The sequence below is a fragment of the Larimichthys crocea genome, chromosome X (assembly GCF_000972845.2).
Source record: "Larimichthys crocea isolate SSNF chromosome X, L_crocea_2.0, whole genome shotgun sequence".
Taxonomy (NCBI): domain Eukaryota; kingdom Metazoa; phylum Chordata; class Actinopteri; family Sciaenidae; genus Larimichthys; species Larimichthys crocea.
In genome coordinates this window covers 20,216,430-20,233,956 of record NC_040020.1, presented here as the reverse complement: position 1 = coordinate 20,233,956, position 17,527 = coordinate 20,216,430, and the positions used below count along the sequence as shown (strand labels likewise).

Genomic DNA, 17,527 nt, shown 5'->3' with positions numbered 1-17,527 from the left:
AATGAACCTATTTTTTTTCTTTTCTTTCATCTAAACAAGTTCTGCAAGTCAAATTTCAGAGTGACATTGTCAAGAAAAGCAGATAGTGGAGACCTGCTGCAGATATCGCCCGTGTCGGAGCGAGCGTCTTGCAAGTGGGGCCTACTACCAAAATCAATGCTTCACAAACTGTACCCTTGAGACTACAAGCCATCATCCCGCAAGGCGCAGGAAGAAACACAGGAAACTCTTCAAAAGTTAAACTCAACAGCCCAGAGGAACTTGTGTGCTAACAAGCACCAAAAACTTATTATTCCCACACAAAGCTCGCCAACTTCCCTATCACTAACTATGTTTTTGATCAATCCAAACCGTCCACACCCTGACGGACCATGTGATGGCTGGCCGCTTTGTCCAGGTTGGGGAAGAGAAAACAGCCATGGACTCTTTCATGGTTTCATGGGCCCTTACTTTATGGGGATCTTCTATTCAGTTGTGCAAGTCATTTTCAAAGCAGCCAGCCACCCTCTTATCCCCCTAAGCTCCCCTCACCTAACAATAGGCTGAAAGCGATTCAGTTAAGCCCTTTATACTCCATGCACTTTATTTTCTCACTCCCTTGCACTTCGAGCCTAACCACTCCTGCTGTTGGCTCTGGAGGGTGGAGGAGAGAATCTGTGGAGGGTTGGTTGGGTGGAGGTGTTTTTTTTTTTTTTTTTGGGGGGTGCCCTAGTCTGGCCAGGGGGAGTTCCTCATGCCTTGTCCCAAGGTCTAGAAATGAGTAACCCCTGTGAAAGCCTCACAGACACATGATCTCAGCACGCCGCAGAGGCCAGTGGCAGGAAACCGACCCACCATGTGAGTAAGCCTCCTTTCATTTGGTGCCAACATTTTTCAATGAGTTTGTCTTGAGGCCCGAATGGCCATTTCCCTCCCCCTCTCCTCCAGCTCTTCAAAGGGAAAAAGCGATTAGATAATATGAAAAAAACAAGTCTGTTGTGGCAGAAGGGTGGGTGGGATGGATACATTTCAACTTTGAGGAAAATGAGGCAACGCCCCCACCCACATCAAGACGTTCTCATTTTTTTCTTCCTTCTCTCCAGCCTGTAACGCATCAGAATAAACTTCAAAAGGTCTTCAGACATAATGACTTTCCCAGAGTTATCTCCCTGGAGGCCGCAGTAACAACTACACATTAATAGAGTTACCTGGAGTCAATCACAGAGGATAATTAAAATACATTACGAACCATTATTTTGCAACAGTGTAGTCCCCTGGCCCCAAGAATAGCTGAGTCTGTTGAACTACAAGGCCAAATATTTTTCTTCACACCCCTGGACTTTTTCCTAGAAAGGTGTTGACAGGACTGAAACGCTTGAAATGAAACTGACCGACTTTTTGATTTCAATAAAAACACTTACACACTACTGTCCGTCATGGACATGGAGTCATCCGTCGTGGCATCACTGGAGATCTCGCTGTCGTTGGCACTGGTGGCGGGGGCGAAAATGTAGCCAGAGTTGACAAAGTAGGGGCTGGCAGGGTCTCCTCGACGATGGGACCTGCAAAAGACCCAGGGAAACATTTGTCAAGTTTTAATGTCCTAATGTCTTCAGGTTGTGATGAAGTGAAGACAGTGGAGAATGTGACAGTTGGGTAAAGTTTATTTGCTCTGTGTTTCCTTCTGTTGTTCATATTATGGGAATTTAAAAGCTAACGTGACAGCTTGGAGTTTGTTTTGTTGACGTTCTCTGCAGATTTCTGTAATTAGAGTCACTTTCACGAGACTTTGGGGCCTGAGGAATGTGACAACCATATTAGAAATGGAATTGGTTCTATTTTTCTTTCACTCTCTCTTTCATGTCCCTCCTCCCTAACATACAGAGGTTGTGTGTTTGGGGGGGTTGAGGAGTGATGGTTTCAAGTGGGTGAAGTGAGCAGCCTTGCTGTGTGTGTGTGTGTGTGTGTGTGTGTGTGTGTGTGTGGATGACCAACAGCATTTCCCTTCGTTTTCTCTCCTCTGCTATCTCTCCACCCTTTTGTCTGGCCCAGGCCACCCCTGCATACTCCTGCACTTTTCCACTCTAAAACTCTCTTTCCTTGGAGTGTTTTCTCCTCCATGCTCTCCCACTTCTATCTATCCCTCCACCTCTATCATCCAGTCTGGGGCCCCTCCTTTACCCACTCTCCCCTGCTTTCCTTTCTAAAGTCTCTCTCTCTCTCTGTCTTTCTACTCTCTCCTGCTGTGTTGCATTCCTGTTTCAGTAGTGAAGGGGGTGGACAAGGAAGAGGGAGGGAAGAAGAGGAAGGGGGAACTTGAGCTTTAGAGAGGGAGGGAGAGGGAGAGAGGGAAAGGGGGAAGGAGGGCCCCTTTCTTTATGAGAATGCCTTCTGCCGGGAGTGCTGAGAGGAGAACCCCAGCATGACTAAAGCCGTAGGCCCCAAGCATAAACCTGACCTTTGGAAGGTCCGCGCAAAGAGTCAGGTATTTAGCACAGCTGGGCTCTCTGCCCCCCCTCCTCCCCTCTCTCTTTCTCCATCTCTTTTCTTTCTTTCATGATCCCCCCCTTCCTGTCTTTCCCCCTTCCCCTCCTCTTGTCTCTCCCTGTCTCCCTCTAAAGCATGCTTAGTCTCTGTCAGACAGATTTTTTTTTTTCAGAAAGGAGAGATAAAAGTGCTGGATAGAAAAGAAAGAGGAAGGAAAACACTGACACACACACAATCTATGGCAAAGTGGGATCAGTGGTTGAAGCTGCGGAACTGAGCTGAGGATGTTTTGTTGTTGTGTTTTTCTATCACTTTGGAGTTGAGATTTGGAGGTTTCTCAAAAAAAAAGAGGGGAAAAAAGGAATCTGTGCAGTGGCAAAATTAGTTCCACATGTTTGAGATGGAAATTGGTTGACCTAAAGAGATGGTGAGGGGCAGGGGGAAAGGGGGAGAGCGCGGGTGACGGAAGGGAGAAAGAGAGGGCTCGCTCTCCCTCTCGCTTTTCTTTTAAAAGAAAAACAAGAATGCAGGGGATCACACCAGGAAACCAGGAGATGCCCACATGTCAACAAACCCTGTGCTTATTAGTTCCCGACTCAACACGGCCACTTTCGAGCAAATGAGTAACTGTGCTATGATGTTATCTGACATCTGTTCACATAAAGGATAAAATCCTCAAGGGAGTGTTTAAGTTGAGTTATTAGACTTAATCAGTTTTTACACCGTTATTAAAAATCACGCCAGAGACATTTTTTTAATACCTCATCTCACTGAGTGTTTAGTTAACTTGACAGGCAAAGTATGGATTATCTATAAATTGCACTTTTCCTACCAAACCAAAGTATGAAGACATTGTCAAACCTCTAAGTAACAATTGCATCCAGATGTGAGGACAAAGTCGTTGAATGAAAAACTTTTTGAAGTGCCCTTTGATGCAGGCTCACGCATAAAATCCAGTTTTTGAAAATGTTCCTGGCTTGAAAAGATTTCAGCTGTTGGACAATGTGTGGGATGAGCTCTTAAGATAAAAGCCCAAATGCTTTTCACAAACACTTCTGCTTTCATCTCTGACCAAGAGAACAATATCTCCGCTTGGCATAAGACTGACTTGCACAAGTTCTTTTAACTCTGTATTAGCATTTCTTTGGGTTAGGGAGATTCTGTGACAGTGTACAGTAACTATACGGCTCAGTAAGGAGGGGGGAAAAAAAGAAAAGAAAATCCAGCATAACTTTACAATAGCATCATCCTGTTTCATGCCGCTGTAACAGTCGCAAGGCTTGGTGTCTGAATTCGTGCTGAACCGGAGGAAGGGTTTCAAAGCACAGGAAACTTGAGCAAGCCAGCAGAGGGCTGCCTGCAAGACACCATTTACTTAAAAGGAAGACTCAGATCCATTGATGTTTTGTACCCACCCTGCCCCTCCACCCCTCCAACCCCTTGACTAACTGCAAAGCAGGAGAGCACAAATATACAGGCATGTTCCTCTGAGACCCTTTGATCAAGTGCCTTTATCTCTCTCTCTCTCTCTCTTAGGCATGTGTGAAATAACTGCCACACATTCACTGTAGTTTAACAAATGATGGAATGGTGATCACGAGGAGAGTGAGCAATACTGAAACACCACCGTGCACTAAGATGTAATGACACGGGCATGCGTGCTCTGGGTGAGCGCTGCTCTTACCTGCAACTGTTCTCCAGCACTTCAGCTGCTGTCCGGATGGTAGCAGTAGCCCTCAGGGTTTTAGCAGACAGTCCAACCACAGACCCTAACGTTTTTGCCTTCAGGTCATTACAACTCCACTCCTCTTCCTCCATGAGAGGAGGAAGGTATCCGCACATCAGCTTGAGGCTGCCGAGACTGCCGTGGTTCATGTACGCCGCGTTCTCGCAGCCGGTGCGCACATATTCGAGGTATATGTCAGAGGTCAAAAACATCTGGTATGCATTCTCTTCCATGTTGGACTGAATTTCCGTCTGTGCCTGGTCAAACATGGCAGAGTCTATTTGTTGTTTCTTAATACTATCCCTTATGAAGGTCTTGGTGGCGGGTTTCAGCTGCTTGGCGACAATGCTGTTGTTCTCGATGTACCGCTTGAAAATAACTTTGGCAACTCGCAACGTTTTGGTATCCTTTAAGTCCATTTGCCTGAAGCCGTTGCAGGCGAACCAAAAGTCCAAAGTGTCCACGCAATTCTCCCGCTCCAAAAAGGTCCTAAAGAGGTGAGCGCCGTCTTGGTCACCCAGGAGAAAATGCAGAGACTTTGTCCACCGGACTAGGGGCGAGTCCGGGGACGCGCTGCCCTCTGGCTCCCCGAGACCATCCTCGTTCCTCCGCGGTGTGGAGCCGGGAGGCGCGGTGGCGGCGGCGGAGGTATCTTTAACCTTGCTCTGGGCTCTCATTTTGGCAGATCTGCTTGGGTTGTAGCATGACGCCTCTCCCTCCTCCCCCGGTACCGGAGGACGAGGAGCATCTTCTCGGAAGCTACTGCTGATGTGCTCCGTAAGCGCCCTGCTCATGGCTCCAGCTCCGGTTGCCGTGTGAGAGTGCCGTCGTGCCTCCACTGAGCTCCAGCCTAATCCTCCTCACTCTCTAAAAGCAGCGGGGGAGCTTCTCAGCTCCTCTTCACTCTGAAACACAAAGTATTGATCTAATCAAAGCCAGATCCTGCTGAACTTCAAAGAAAGACATCAAGTAAACAGTCCCTTTCAAAAACCCTCGCCGGGTTCACAGAGAAAGGAAATATGAAAGGCTTTTTTCGTTTCATTTATCTATTTATAATCTAAATGAGAGATCAACTGCAGCCTACATTCTCAACGTGCATTGATCTGTCACATCAAAACACATTTTTACAAGAATAATCATCTCGCACAGCTTCACTCTTCACCAAAACCGTATTCTCACAAGTGTGGCTTACACGTGTTTTCCTAACGAGTCCATGTCACAGGCTTCAACTCCAATTAATTCCCAATCTGTTTCGGACGACCGTACCGTACCCCTGTCTGCATCACGCACACACACACATAAACTCGTTTCCACTCGGAGCCCACATTTGTCCTCACCATCCCAGAAATGTACAGACGAGTGGATATGCATCTGATCTGCACAGCACAATGGCCTTAAACGTAGTAATGTACGAGGGGTAAAAAGCCCCGCGGGAAAAGCCAGTCGCTCATGCGTAAATGTAAGCGATCAATCGCCTTAATATCTGCCCAAGAAGGCTATTGCAGCACATTATTAAAGCCACAGCCCCGGCAACGTGTCTGAACTACCAACACAACAGAGAAAACGTGAGATCTTTGGAGTAAAATCACACAAGTCAGCCAGAAGCTGGGTGATTTTAATCGGAGCCTCAGCGCCAGATCTGAAGAGACTTGTTACCTTAAACGACGAGCAGCTAAAGCTTCACGAACGGAGTTGGCTGTTACAAACGCCACAAAATCATTTACAGTCTCAACAGGCAGTGTAACTCTACATCATATCATACAATCCGATGGGTGAGAGCTGAAGGATCGTGCGTAAAACAACATACCATCGCAAAGCAGATCCAGCCGGAGTAAAAACCCGTCAAAAAAAAGTTGAACAATTACTCCATGTACAGTACAGAGCCTAAACACAGTCCAAAACTCTCCAAACAGTAATCCAGCACAAAAAAAAGCGACGACGGACTACTGAAAGCCTGCGCCGTGACACATGTGTCCTATCTCGCTGCAAAACAAGCGCTGTAGTTTGCTGTACCCTGTCCCATTCAACAACTGACCTCAGAGTAGGCAGGCTCAGTCCCTATGTAGATCACTAGGGGTGTCAAAATCTGGAGGAGGTAAAAGAGGAGGTGGAGGGAGGGGGGCTCTGATTGAAGAATACATCCCACTTTTTTCCCAGCTAGAAGACGCACCACCCGACAAATATTCCTGTTTTTTTTTTTCTATCCAGGCTTCACATTCACACATACACACACACACATAAGCTTCTTATCTATCTCACCGTATTTCTCGCCCACAAACAAGAAACATAGCCCGCATTTCTCAACTTCAAAGCTCAGCAGCAGCACATCAAAGCGGCCAAGAGAGGGGGCCTGTGGAACAGCTTTCCTACAACTTACCATCCATGTACCCGAGTAGCTTCCCTTTTTTCCTTTTTTTAAATTTTTTTAAAGAAAACGTTGAAGTAAAGTAGTCCAACAACAGGCTGTGCCTACAACCGCGCTGCTCTCTGGTCCTGTAATGTCCTGTATCACATTGAACAATTTTAATACAGCCGCGAATAAAAGAGAGAAGGCGTTTTCCCCTCGACTTTTCTCCCCAGGTAGTGTTTCAAGAAGTCATGGCAGGCGGTACAAGTCCTCCGGGCTGTTTCTAAACCAACTGGGCTGAAGGTTTAACTGCGGACTTCAAAGTAAGGAACCGCTGGCCTGGTCCCGGAAGGTGCATAAAAACACAGCGTCTCGTCTTCGCAATAAGCAGCGAAATAAAAAACAAAATAAAATAAGCTGCGATGAGGATAAAGGAATAGAAACCGTCGCGAGTTGTAACATATGTACCGCTCGGTGGGTTCTCGTCGGTAAACCGGCGCGTTTGGACGCTCGTTTACGTTTAATAAACTTTTCGGCAAAGATAAAGGATTTACATGTGTGCCAGGACCTTATCAAAGACAGGCAATCTCGAGCCAACTCCCCGAGGCTTTGGAGCGTCAGAAGTAAGTGATCTACCGCGCCAATGGCATTATTCTTACAGTCCGTCTGTTACTACACAAAGTTTCAACTGGAACACAAAGCAAACAAAAGCGATACTTTTGTTGCCTGTGGCCTCTTCCAGTGACAGGAGCGAGTTTAGTTTGTTTAGCTGAGGAGAAGCCACAGGAGGTGCGCAATCATTTTACAGTTCCTTAATTAAGTGCTATATATTTATCTCCTGCTGTACAGCAAGACATGTCTCTAATGCATAGGGAGCACATTATCCTCGTATAAACCCGGTAATATTCCCTCTTAATTACAGAATTACCACAGTAGGGGGAGTGAGAGTAAATCATTTATGGTTAAATATAATTTTAAACAATGTCCACATCTGTTTAAAACGTATTCTTTAAGTTATAGCCCTGTTTTGATAATCCTATAGAGTGTAACTGTCAAATAATTTACATATTAGTCACAGGCTTTTAGCCACAGAGATGTCAACCTAACACACTTGCCAGTTCCACATTCGGGGAAAATGGCACAGCATGACATTTTGATTGAAATTGGACAGAGAGCAAAAGCAAGAGCTGTTCTCTAGTCTTTTAATTCACATGACTCTCCTAATGTCATTGTGACAGAATCTTAAAGAGTGGGTTAGACAGTGATCCAATCCCATGGTACTTCAAAGGCTATATTGTCTCTTTGATGTTGGAAATCAACTTTAAAGGAGAATATAATTATATAAGTCAGAGGATTCAAATTCACAAAACTCTCATGATGGTGCAGGACACGGAAACTAATGAAATCCAACTTCTCTGCGGCCCTGGCGGATTAATTCATGTCGTGTTATACATAGACAAATAAGTCTGCTGTGCATCAGTTCCCATGTGGATTTACAGTTGTGTCAGCATATTTGTCCATTTGTCTACATCATTACACTCGACACACACACGATATAAGGTGATCTCATCCAGTCCATCCAGCATGGATTGGCACTCTTGATTGCTGAATAAGATGATTCAGTGACCACAGACCCTTATTATTTTCAACTGCTCAATAGCGATGTTCAATACACGCTCACTGCATCCCGCAGCCGCACTGGCTACAAGTTTCCAATTGTACGTTTTAGTTCTGACACACGCTCACACTGAGTAATTTTGCCAACCCTTTCCTGCACGCTGTGAGCTCGTCTGATGATTGAGTCCAGCTTATTTCAAATGTAATCTTTGAAGACATTTTTCACTGCAAGGTGTTGTCACAAAGCCGTATGATAACAGACAGTACGGTGTCTCTTTCCGTCTGTTTCACTCTGTTTGCGTATGTGTGACAGTGTGAATTCATAGTCGCTGTTTATACTGCGCAGCTCTGTAAAACAAACCTTGTTGCCACAAATCCAAACAATCCAGCGCCCAAAATCCAACACTTCGCAATGGGACGTGCGAGTTGGAACACAAAATTACAAAATGGGTCAGCAGCGTTGGCACTATGACGTTCAAAGGGCACTTGTCTGATCAGTAATGCCCAAATTAAAGGCATGAAATATGTAGCCATACTGTTATCTGTGTGTTAACTTCTTTAAAGTCCGCTTTAAAAGGAGAATTGAGATACAGAGGGGTTATAAAATGTAATTTTTAAAGTGCAGGACAATCTTAAAAGTGGGATATTCACATTCGGGATAAGATGTTATCTTTGCTGAAATTAAATTAGGCCGCACATATCACTGCAAACGGAAAAAAAAGTCCCTAGTTTTTGCTGACAGACAGAAGGCTTCGTTCATGCTTTGCTCAGTCTGCTGTCAGTGGCATGTTAAGTTCAGGCTGTTCAGCTATTCAGGATGTCTTTGTTCTTAATGCATTTCTACAAACGAAACTGCTGTGATCGCCAAAGATGCAACCAATATACAGGTTTCTGACTTTTTTAATTAATTTGGGAAGTGACGCTAAACCCATGAGACCACACCTGTTGACCCTTGAATGCCCACTCTTGTGTTTAGCAGTGACAAAAGAGAGCGAGAGAGAGGGTGCTGTAAAGTAGCCACAAGAAGCCCCTTTTTTGATGTTGACCCTGCCCTGACCCCTTTGTTGGGGCCCTAACCATTTCACAGGAAGATCCAAACGTTTTAAAAGCACAATACAGGACGAGAGTGCCTCCGCTGACTTGCTACGAAGCCCCAATAAAACGGGGTGACCTGGAGGCTAATTGAGAGCTCGTGGTTAGGAAGAAATTAAAGGCAAGGCGTGTATCACCAAAGATTGGAAATGAAGCTCGTCTTTAATTAGAGGCTGCATTAAAGACACGGGGAAAGTATGCATTTTACTGCTGTCAGTACAGGTGTCACATAAGGATACATGGAAACAGAGGACTTTAATTATAGTAGTGTGTAGGAATGGTTTGTTAGAAAAAAAATCTTTTTCTTTCTTCCTGTTAGTACTGTACTGCACAAGTCTTTGATGGTGTATCATTAGTTGCATCAGTCAAACAGTAGGCTTGTGTTCTCCCTTTTTGTCGCTTTTGGATTTGCATCATATCGCAGCCCACGGTATATGTTTCCACAATGCCAGCAATAAATTCTGTACGGCCCGTTTTAATCGCCCCTTTCCCTCCGCTGCAAATCCTACACTTGTGCTGAAATAGCACAGAAAAACAGAGGAGAGGGTGGCTAATTGCAAATAACCCAATATTTTGGAGTTCAAAGGCTGTGGTGGGTTTGAGTGATAATTTTGGCTGAAGCATCACCATAAACACTAATAAAATTAAGTGCGTCGGAGGGAAGAGGGGGCGTGGCCAGGCGTCCCTTTGAACAGACCCTGTGATCAGTTCCCCCTCTCAATTAGCGTATTGTCCACTTGTCCTTTCAGCTGGGAGGGAGGGGGCAGCCCCCCCCCCCCCAGCTTCCCTTTGAAGTGATTATCCCTTTATCTCAAGCCTGAGCGAGGAATATCTTGGGGGACAATGGCAAATTAAAGCCCATATGGAGAGAAGCGTGAATGTCTGTTTGTAGGCTCAGAGAGAAATAGGCACAAAAAAAAAAGAAGGGCGATAGAGAAATGAATAGTGTGGGGAGAGAGAGAGAGGGAGAGAGAGAGAGAGAGAGAGAGAGAGAGGGAGGAAAAAAGGGGCAAATAGCATCATTCTGTTTGCATGAGCGGAAGCGTGAGTGGTAGATGTCAACACTCATCCAAAAAAGTAATTTAGGGCTCGTGCCTGAGTTGACACTTGTAGCGGAGTGACTTCAGCAGAGCTAAAGGAAAGAAGAAGGGAGGGGGAGGAGGAGGAGGAGGGGGGGTATCTGTCATGATGACAGATGGAGAGAGACGGAGAGGGAGGAATGGAGAGATAGAAGGATGAGCATGAAGAAGAGAGAAGGAGTGCAGTTGTCAGCAGAATCAGATGGCGGTCAGGCAGACAGGCTTGAAGAAGATACAATTAAAGTGTGGAGTTAAGACGGGCTTTGAAGTTGGACATGGTGCATAACACCCTTAAAGTTTGAGAAGGCAGCCATTCATCCGCTTGTTATGGCTTGTTAAGACCATTCCTTACAAATGGCCCAATTTGAGAAGAAATAAAGTTTCATTTCAACTTTGAGGAAAAAGTCTAAATAAATCAAGACTGACAATGATCAGGTAAGATTTTCATCAAGGTTAAACACAAAACTGAATGGTCATCTTTTGAAACATGAGAGATTTGCTAAAGAACCCGCAGTGTGTGTGTGTGTGTGTGTGTGTGTGTGTGTGTGTGTGTGTGTGTGTGTGAGAGCACTAAGGATGAATAATTACTTTCTCTTTCCACTCTCCCTCTTTTTTTCCCTACAATCCTGTTTTTCGGTGGCTTAAAAGTTTAATAATGTATAGAAACAATGTCTGTGATGCCTGGCCTAATCCGTTTGGGCTTGGCAAACCTTTGTGGTTGCCGAAACCCTATCTGATGTGAGTAAATGTTTGCCAAGCCCTTGCCAAGCCATGCACAGACAGACAGACAGAGTCCGTCTGTCGTACCTCCACACAAGCTAACAGCTTGAAAATGAACAACTTTCTCCACATTACACTAGACTAGAAATATTTATATCACAAATTATATTTAAAGTTTATTGACTATTAATACTACTAATATGCACTGCCCCCCTGCACCGAATGCTCGGTATAACTGTGTCAGTTGTTTCTGACTCCACGAAAACAATTTCATGTGTACCAATTATGTTTGTCAATGTATCATGCTCGACAAATCAAGTGATTCTTCTTATGATTGTGAAAGCGGGAGAAATGTGTGAGTGTTCGCTTTGAGCTCGGTTAGCCATCTTTAATGAGCATCAGACAAATGATGTAGAAAAATGCTCGATATGAAGCAACAGTCAGGCCTATTAGAGGCTGAACAAAACTGGTTTCAGGCCAACGCCGGTTTAAACTGACAACGACTAACTGGCCGAGACAGCCTGACAGCAAATCCATGCGCTGATAAGTCAAATGAAATGGCCCTATTGACCAGAGGATTTAGTGTTCAACTGTTTGGCGTCTGGGTAAGACAGCAGCAAGAAACAACAGTGGTACAATTAAAACCAACAGACGGAAGTGACAATGGTTAACTGTTTAATTTACAATCTGTACAGCCAGGCATTGTGATAGCAACATATCCGTGTCCTACCATTTCAGACATGCTCCACCAATAAAGTGTGGATGATTGCCAACCACTGTGTCAGATTGTGTGGTGAAAAACAAACAATTTAGTGTGTGGTTAGCTATAAATAAACAAGTATTTCATCACCTGTGTGAATTGATACATGTCGTCATTGTTAAACCTGTTTTCTATCCACATGTAGCGCATCTCGTCTGGAGCTGCCTCCTACTGTTTGTCACAAAGCATTTTACAGGACGCAACAACACAACTCATGATCATTGAATTTGAGGTTGATGGGAGCATAAATACCAAAGGGTGGACAAAATAATGCAAACACCACATGAAGAGGTGGTTTGCACATGAAAAAAACATGAAGTAATTAAAAACCTTAATTAAAAAGGCAGCTACAGTACACAAATTAAGCTGAATGCCAATTAGCAGTATATGTGATCTTTAAAGCAGGACTGACACTTTTCAAAACAGCTATCAGTTGCTAAAATGTACTAACAAGGGAGAAGCTGGAAGAGTCTCAATTATATTGCCAATATATTCCAAAGAGGTCTCAGTGACAGAAACATAAGGTGACAGACTACAGGCAAAAACATGTTTTTTCATGTACTGGTAGTAGTAAAAAAAAAGTTGGATAAGACCTCATTTGCGAACACAGTATTTCAGAAACATGTACTACAAAAAACATGTCCTTTTACCAGTTTCATGGTAATATATATTAGTTACACTATATCCTATTCACCAGTAGTCTCCCCGGAGGTAGTACGTATAGTACTATCTCCATTATCACCAGACAAGAATGTTGATAATGGAGAGTCTACAAAACCCTGGATTTTTTTGTATGTTTTTCAAGATCTACTGTGAATGTATGGCAACTGCAGTAACCTATGTTTAAGTTTGGGGAAAAATTGTGGTTATAGAAAATAAATCATGGTTCAGGACTAAAACAGTTAGGAACAGCAACGGACTGTGGTTGTGGTTTAAAAAAAAAAAAAAGTAACATCAGTTGCAGTTTTGTGACAGATGGTGAACTCTGGTCTCCCACATGCCGTCCACCAATCAAATCTGATCAATCTTACTTTCCACCTCGTTACACAAAGGATACACTGCTCCCTGAATTGGCACAAAATGTGGCATTTAGACATAAGTTATGAGGTGCAGAGTCATCCATGTATTCCTACCTGCTGAAAACTTTTCCAAAGTTATAAGACATGTTTCCTATTATTTTCACTACCACCTGTTTTCGGGGTAATGTCATTAAACAGGAAACACAGGGAGGAGTAATAAGTTTGTAGTTTCACTTGACAAATTCCACTTTATGTATCACTGTGCAAAATCGTCTTTTTGTTTGTGAGTGTTCAGCAAACTCTTGTTCTCTTTTTCTGGTGTTTCAGAGCTCGGAAATGTTGAAACATGAGTCTCTGATTTCATACACACAGATGCAAATTGAACTCAATGGAACGAATATGCTTGACATAAAAAACATCATAATTGTAGCTGTCAACTGGATGTTTTGGAATATGAGATGATTACCTGCCAATCTCCAGTGTGGTGACGGTGGTTTGTGTTTATTTATCTTAAATGTTACAATATGTGTATGTCTCGCTCCGCTCCACCAGCTCATAATTGATTCGATTTGAGGACGGCTCTCCTATTGATTGTTTGAAACATGGCTCATTCACATAAATATGATTATCCATACACATTACACATACACTCATTTTTTCCTATATACGTGTAGACTAATATGCATGACAGAAGTCTAAATGATGGTGAGTTCTTGTGGTGTTTTACTAATGTATAGTTCATAGTAAGTCTGTACTCAACAGACCAAACAGCAAATTCAAAATCAAGGAAAACAACAACAACAAGATTGCTTAAATTTTGGAAGGAACTAAACTAGTACTTTTTGTGGACTCTCATGGTTTTGGTGTGAGTCATACATCGTGCCTCACACTCTGACAGTCCCCAAATGTATCTCATACTAAATTAGAAACTGCAATTACAATCCAAAACAGCCTAAAAGTAAGATAAAATTGTGATTTTCATTCTTTTTTTTTCACCAAAAAACAAAACACTACAGTGTTGAAGCTCATAGCAAGAGGCTGGAAATCTTTTTTTTTTTTTTTTTTTGCACATGGTGTAGGACTCAAATCAAATCAAGACTTGTTCAGTTTAAAAAAATTAAATATGTTTTTTTTTTCCACGAGAAAGAGAAAAACAGTGTTTGAAAAGTAGCAGCTTTCTTTTTCTGATAACACACTCTCAAACATTAAGGTTAAAAGTCAAGTGTGTCAGATTTCTGTTTACAGGATATGGCAGATAACTATGTTTTCAGTGGTGTATAATCACCTGAAAATAAGAATTGTTATGTTTTTGTTACCTTAGAATGAACTTTCTTTTGCCTACAGATGTCACAGGTCCTCTTCCACAGAGTTGGCCATTTAAACCACCATGTTTCAACAATAGCCCAGAACATCCATCCATCCTTCCATCTATTATATGTAACTGCTCACCTCATCGGGGTCACGGTGGGACTGGAGCCTTTCCCAGCTGACTTTGGGTAAGAGGTGGGGTACACCTCGGATAAGTTGCTAGCTAGTTCAAAATAGACAAACTAAAAACTGAATCTAAATATGTTTGCACAGGTTTTTTGCATGTTTTGTGACCACTGTAGTTTGTCCTTCATGCTAGTAAGTAGAGGGTGAGGCTGAGGGGTTGCAATCGGCAACTATGCGGCCAGATGCTAAAAGCACTAAATCCAACATACTGCTTCTTTAACAATGACCAATTAATTAATTAACAATTAAAATGATAACAAAGTAATGTTACCAATCTGCAGGTCTTTACAAACTGTATATGCAAAGATAATGGCCATGAGGTTAAAAAACAAGTGTAAGGAGTGTACATACATATTTTACTGAGTAATGTACACACTAGTGTTCAAGTATGCCACACATGCAGTACGTTACATGCACACATAGATATAACTTACTTCTGTTTGTTTTTATGAGTTTCTAAATGTATGTGCTCTTGCATTTGTTCTCTAAGGTTCTGATATTTTCACCATTTGAAGAGTTAAACCCACCCACTGTGAATAAAGGAAGTCCCGGATATACAGCAAAAGAGAGCAACTATCCAGGACCTCAGGCCTCTGGCCAGCCGCATATTGTTCGTTTATTCCTGAGAGAGTTTCTAAATCCATAACTAAAACTAAGATAAAAGTGTTTTGACCCTATTGTGGGATGTTTCCCAGTGTCATGCAGCTACTCAGCAGGTGTGCAGAGGGAGGGTGAGTTTCAAAAACACACTGCACAGCAGATAGGCAAAGAGGAACATCAACAAAGCACTGCTGCTATACACCTCGCTGACTGCTCTGACAACCGACAGGGAAAACATTCCCACAGAGGCAAAAAAAATGCCGGCGACAGGGTGTAAAGGAAGAGAAGAGAGATGTAAAGTTAAAGACAGAAAGAGAAGAGAGGTGAAGACGGTCAAAGAAGAGAGAGGAAGACAGAGACAGACAAGAAAGATGCATGAGGAAGAGTGAAGCGCATCTATTTCTTCTCTATATGCTTTAACAACACGATTTACATGTTATGCTAGAAACAAGTGAAATTTGAGGTGTCACACAAAGAAATCCGCAGAAGAATACAGGCATAAACACAAAGATATGGTTGTGAAACAATAACGGAAACATGCGTACAATCTATTGTTATCAGGTACAACAGCTGTGCAACAGGCATTACATTTGTGAAGCCTGTATGTTTAGTTTTTGATGATTTAGCTTTATTTGATAACTTTTGACATTGCTGTCTGCGCTTACTATTTGACTTTTTACTGTAAATGCACTCTTTATGATTGTAATACTGCTATTATTATGAAGAGTTTAACACTGAAACTGTATGGATGTGGAGATGATGGGCCACGAACCCCAGGCCACTACAGCAAGGACTGAGCCTTTGTACATGGAGCACAGGCTCTACCAGGTGAGCTACCAGGATGCCCCATGTGGAAGACTTTTATTGCACCTCCTCAATGTTTGGTCAGACTGAAAACTTTGGCCTTGAATGTATCCATACCCTTATGAGAGACGTTCTGTCTCTTTGTATCTGCATTTGCAAACACAGAGTAAGTCAATTATTATGTAGAGTACTGCTGTTTCCATTATTTTGTCCTCCTAGGCCAAGAAACCCCCAAAATGACTGAACAGAGAAACGGCAGAGAAAAATAACAAATAGGAAATCCCTCTCAGGTTCCAGTTCTTGAAAAACTAAAATAAATTCCGAGTAGTAGTAATAAATTAAATGTTAACAGTGTTCAGCACATTTTGAAAAGCTACTAAAAACCTTCCTCCTACTACTATCAGCCAATAATGCAACATCAGGTCCAAAAATGTGAGTATTTCAACTATTGGGAGGTCCTAACAGTAGGCCAGGAGAATAACAGAGGCTGCGGGAGTGGAAAGGTCAACAAAGTTCACCAGGCCTCGTATTAATGAGCAGCACCTCCTCGGAGTGGAAGCGGAGGGAGAGGCCGCCAATCATCACCACTGCTCCATCGCTGCTGAAATGTGTCAACGAAGCAGAGTGAGAGGAGCATGCTCCACTGTTTGCCCTCCCACACCTGAACATGACAGGATGGGTGGAAGCAAAGAAAAAGGGAGAGGGGTGACAGTAAGCAGGAGTAGGAGCCCCCACCTTCCTCCCACCCCTCCTCCTCCTCCTCCTCCCTCTCAGAATAAAATCCAGTGCCATAAAATGTAAGCGTGGGCAAACAGCTCCTCCCCAGCTTGTCGGGGGAGTTTGTTTTAAAGTGGAAATGAGGCTGATGGCGCACTTGGCGATTAGCCCCACGGCTAACATGAAAGGAGAGGAAAAGACAGCTGCTAATTTTCTCCTTTGACCTTTGGCTCCCGCTGGTATTTCATACAAACGCTGATTTATGGAGGAGCCTAGCAGCTCACTGCTACTGGAGGGATTACCGTAAGAGAAAGAGGTAGAGGAGGGGAAAGAGAAAAAACAAAATAGCTGACCCCTAGGACTCACAGTATCTTAATTCATTCATTTCATCTTTTTGTTTCTATCTACATCCTTTTTTCTTTTTTACTTCATATGTCCTCCTTTTTCCCATATCTCTGTGTCGATTTTCTTTTGTTTCTCTGTCTGTCTGCCTTAGTGGATTTCCAACTCTTTATCATTTTCCATCTTTAATTGTAGTCTGTTTCTGTCTACATTTGTCCTTCATCCTGTCCACCCTTGCCTCGTGCTCTTTCTCTAACTCCACTGTGAAATGAGCATTTACAGCACGTAGTCATATGTAGGAGACTCATCTTTGCTGTGTCTTTACGAACTGGACATCCATAAAACAAGAAGGCACAAGAGGAGAAAGATAACACCCTGTTTCTGAATGGAAGCTCTTTCTCATCCACCGCATTGGCGCCCAGTTGTAAATATGTTGTGTCCCAGAACTTTAGCTGCAGGGAGATCCCATCAAAGTCGGTTTCATGCAAATCCTACGTATGTATGGCTTCCACGTAAGGAGGCCCTGAAATGCCTCTGGGGCAGCGGGGACCCAGGAAATGTAGATCCGGCTGCACATTCCCTTCTTCCCCTCCTGTCTCTTCACCATTGCCCTTCTATTGTTCCCATAGTTTGCCAAAGGGGGTGGGAGCCAATCACTGGAAAACCCCACTTCAAACATTTAGGTCGGATATGAGCTTGAAAATCAGAGCATGATTTGTTCCTGTTTGGCATCCAGCTCAAGAT

The 17,527-nt window shown here is 43.3% G+C and overlaps 1 protein-coding gene across 3 annotated transcripts in view; it reads right to left on the bottom strand.

Moving 5' to 3' along the window:
• LOC104935090 (axin-2) overlaps positions 1–17,527 on the bottom strand; it is a 72,833-nt gene that overhangs the window by 10,490 nt on the left and 44,816 nt on the right. The window contains exons 1-3 of one of the 3 annotated variants that reach the window (XM_010750885.3): positions 6,570–6,963; positions 4,151–5,097; positions 1,401–1,541 (exon numbers count right to left, since the gene is read on the bottom strand). In XM_010750885.3, coding sequence (XP_010749187.3) covers positions 1,401–1,541; positions 4,151–4,986 — 977 coding nt within the window. In that variant the 5' untranslated portion in view covers positions 4,987–5,097; positions 6,570–6,963. Of the gene's footprint in view, positions 1–1,400; positions 1,542–4,150; positions 5,098–5,999; positions 6,242–6,569; positions 6,964–17,527 lie in introns of those variants that run through there. The other 2 variants (XM_010750884.3, XM_019273907.2) reach the window with 2 other exon arrangements.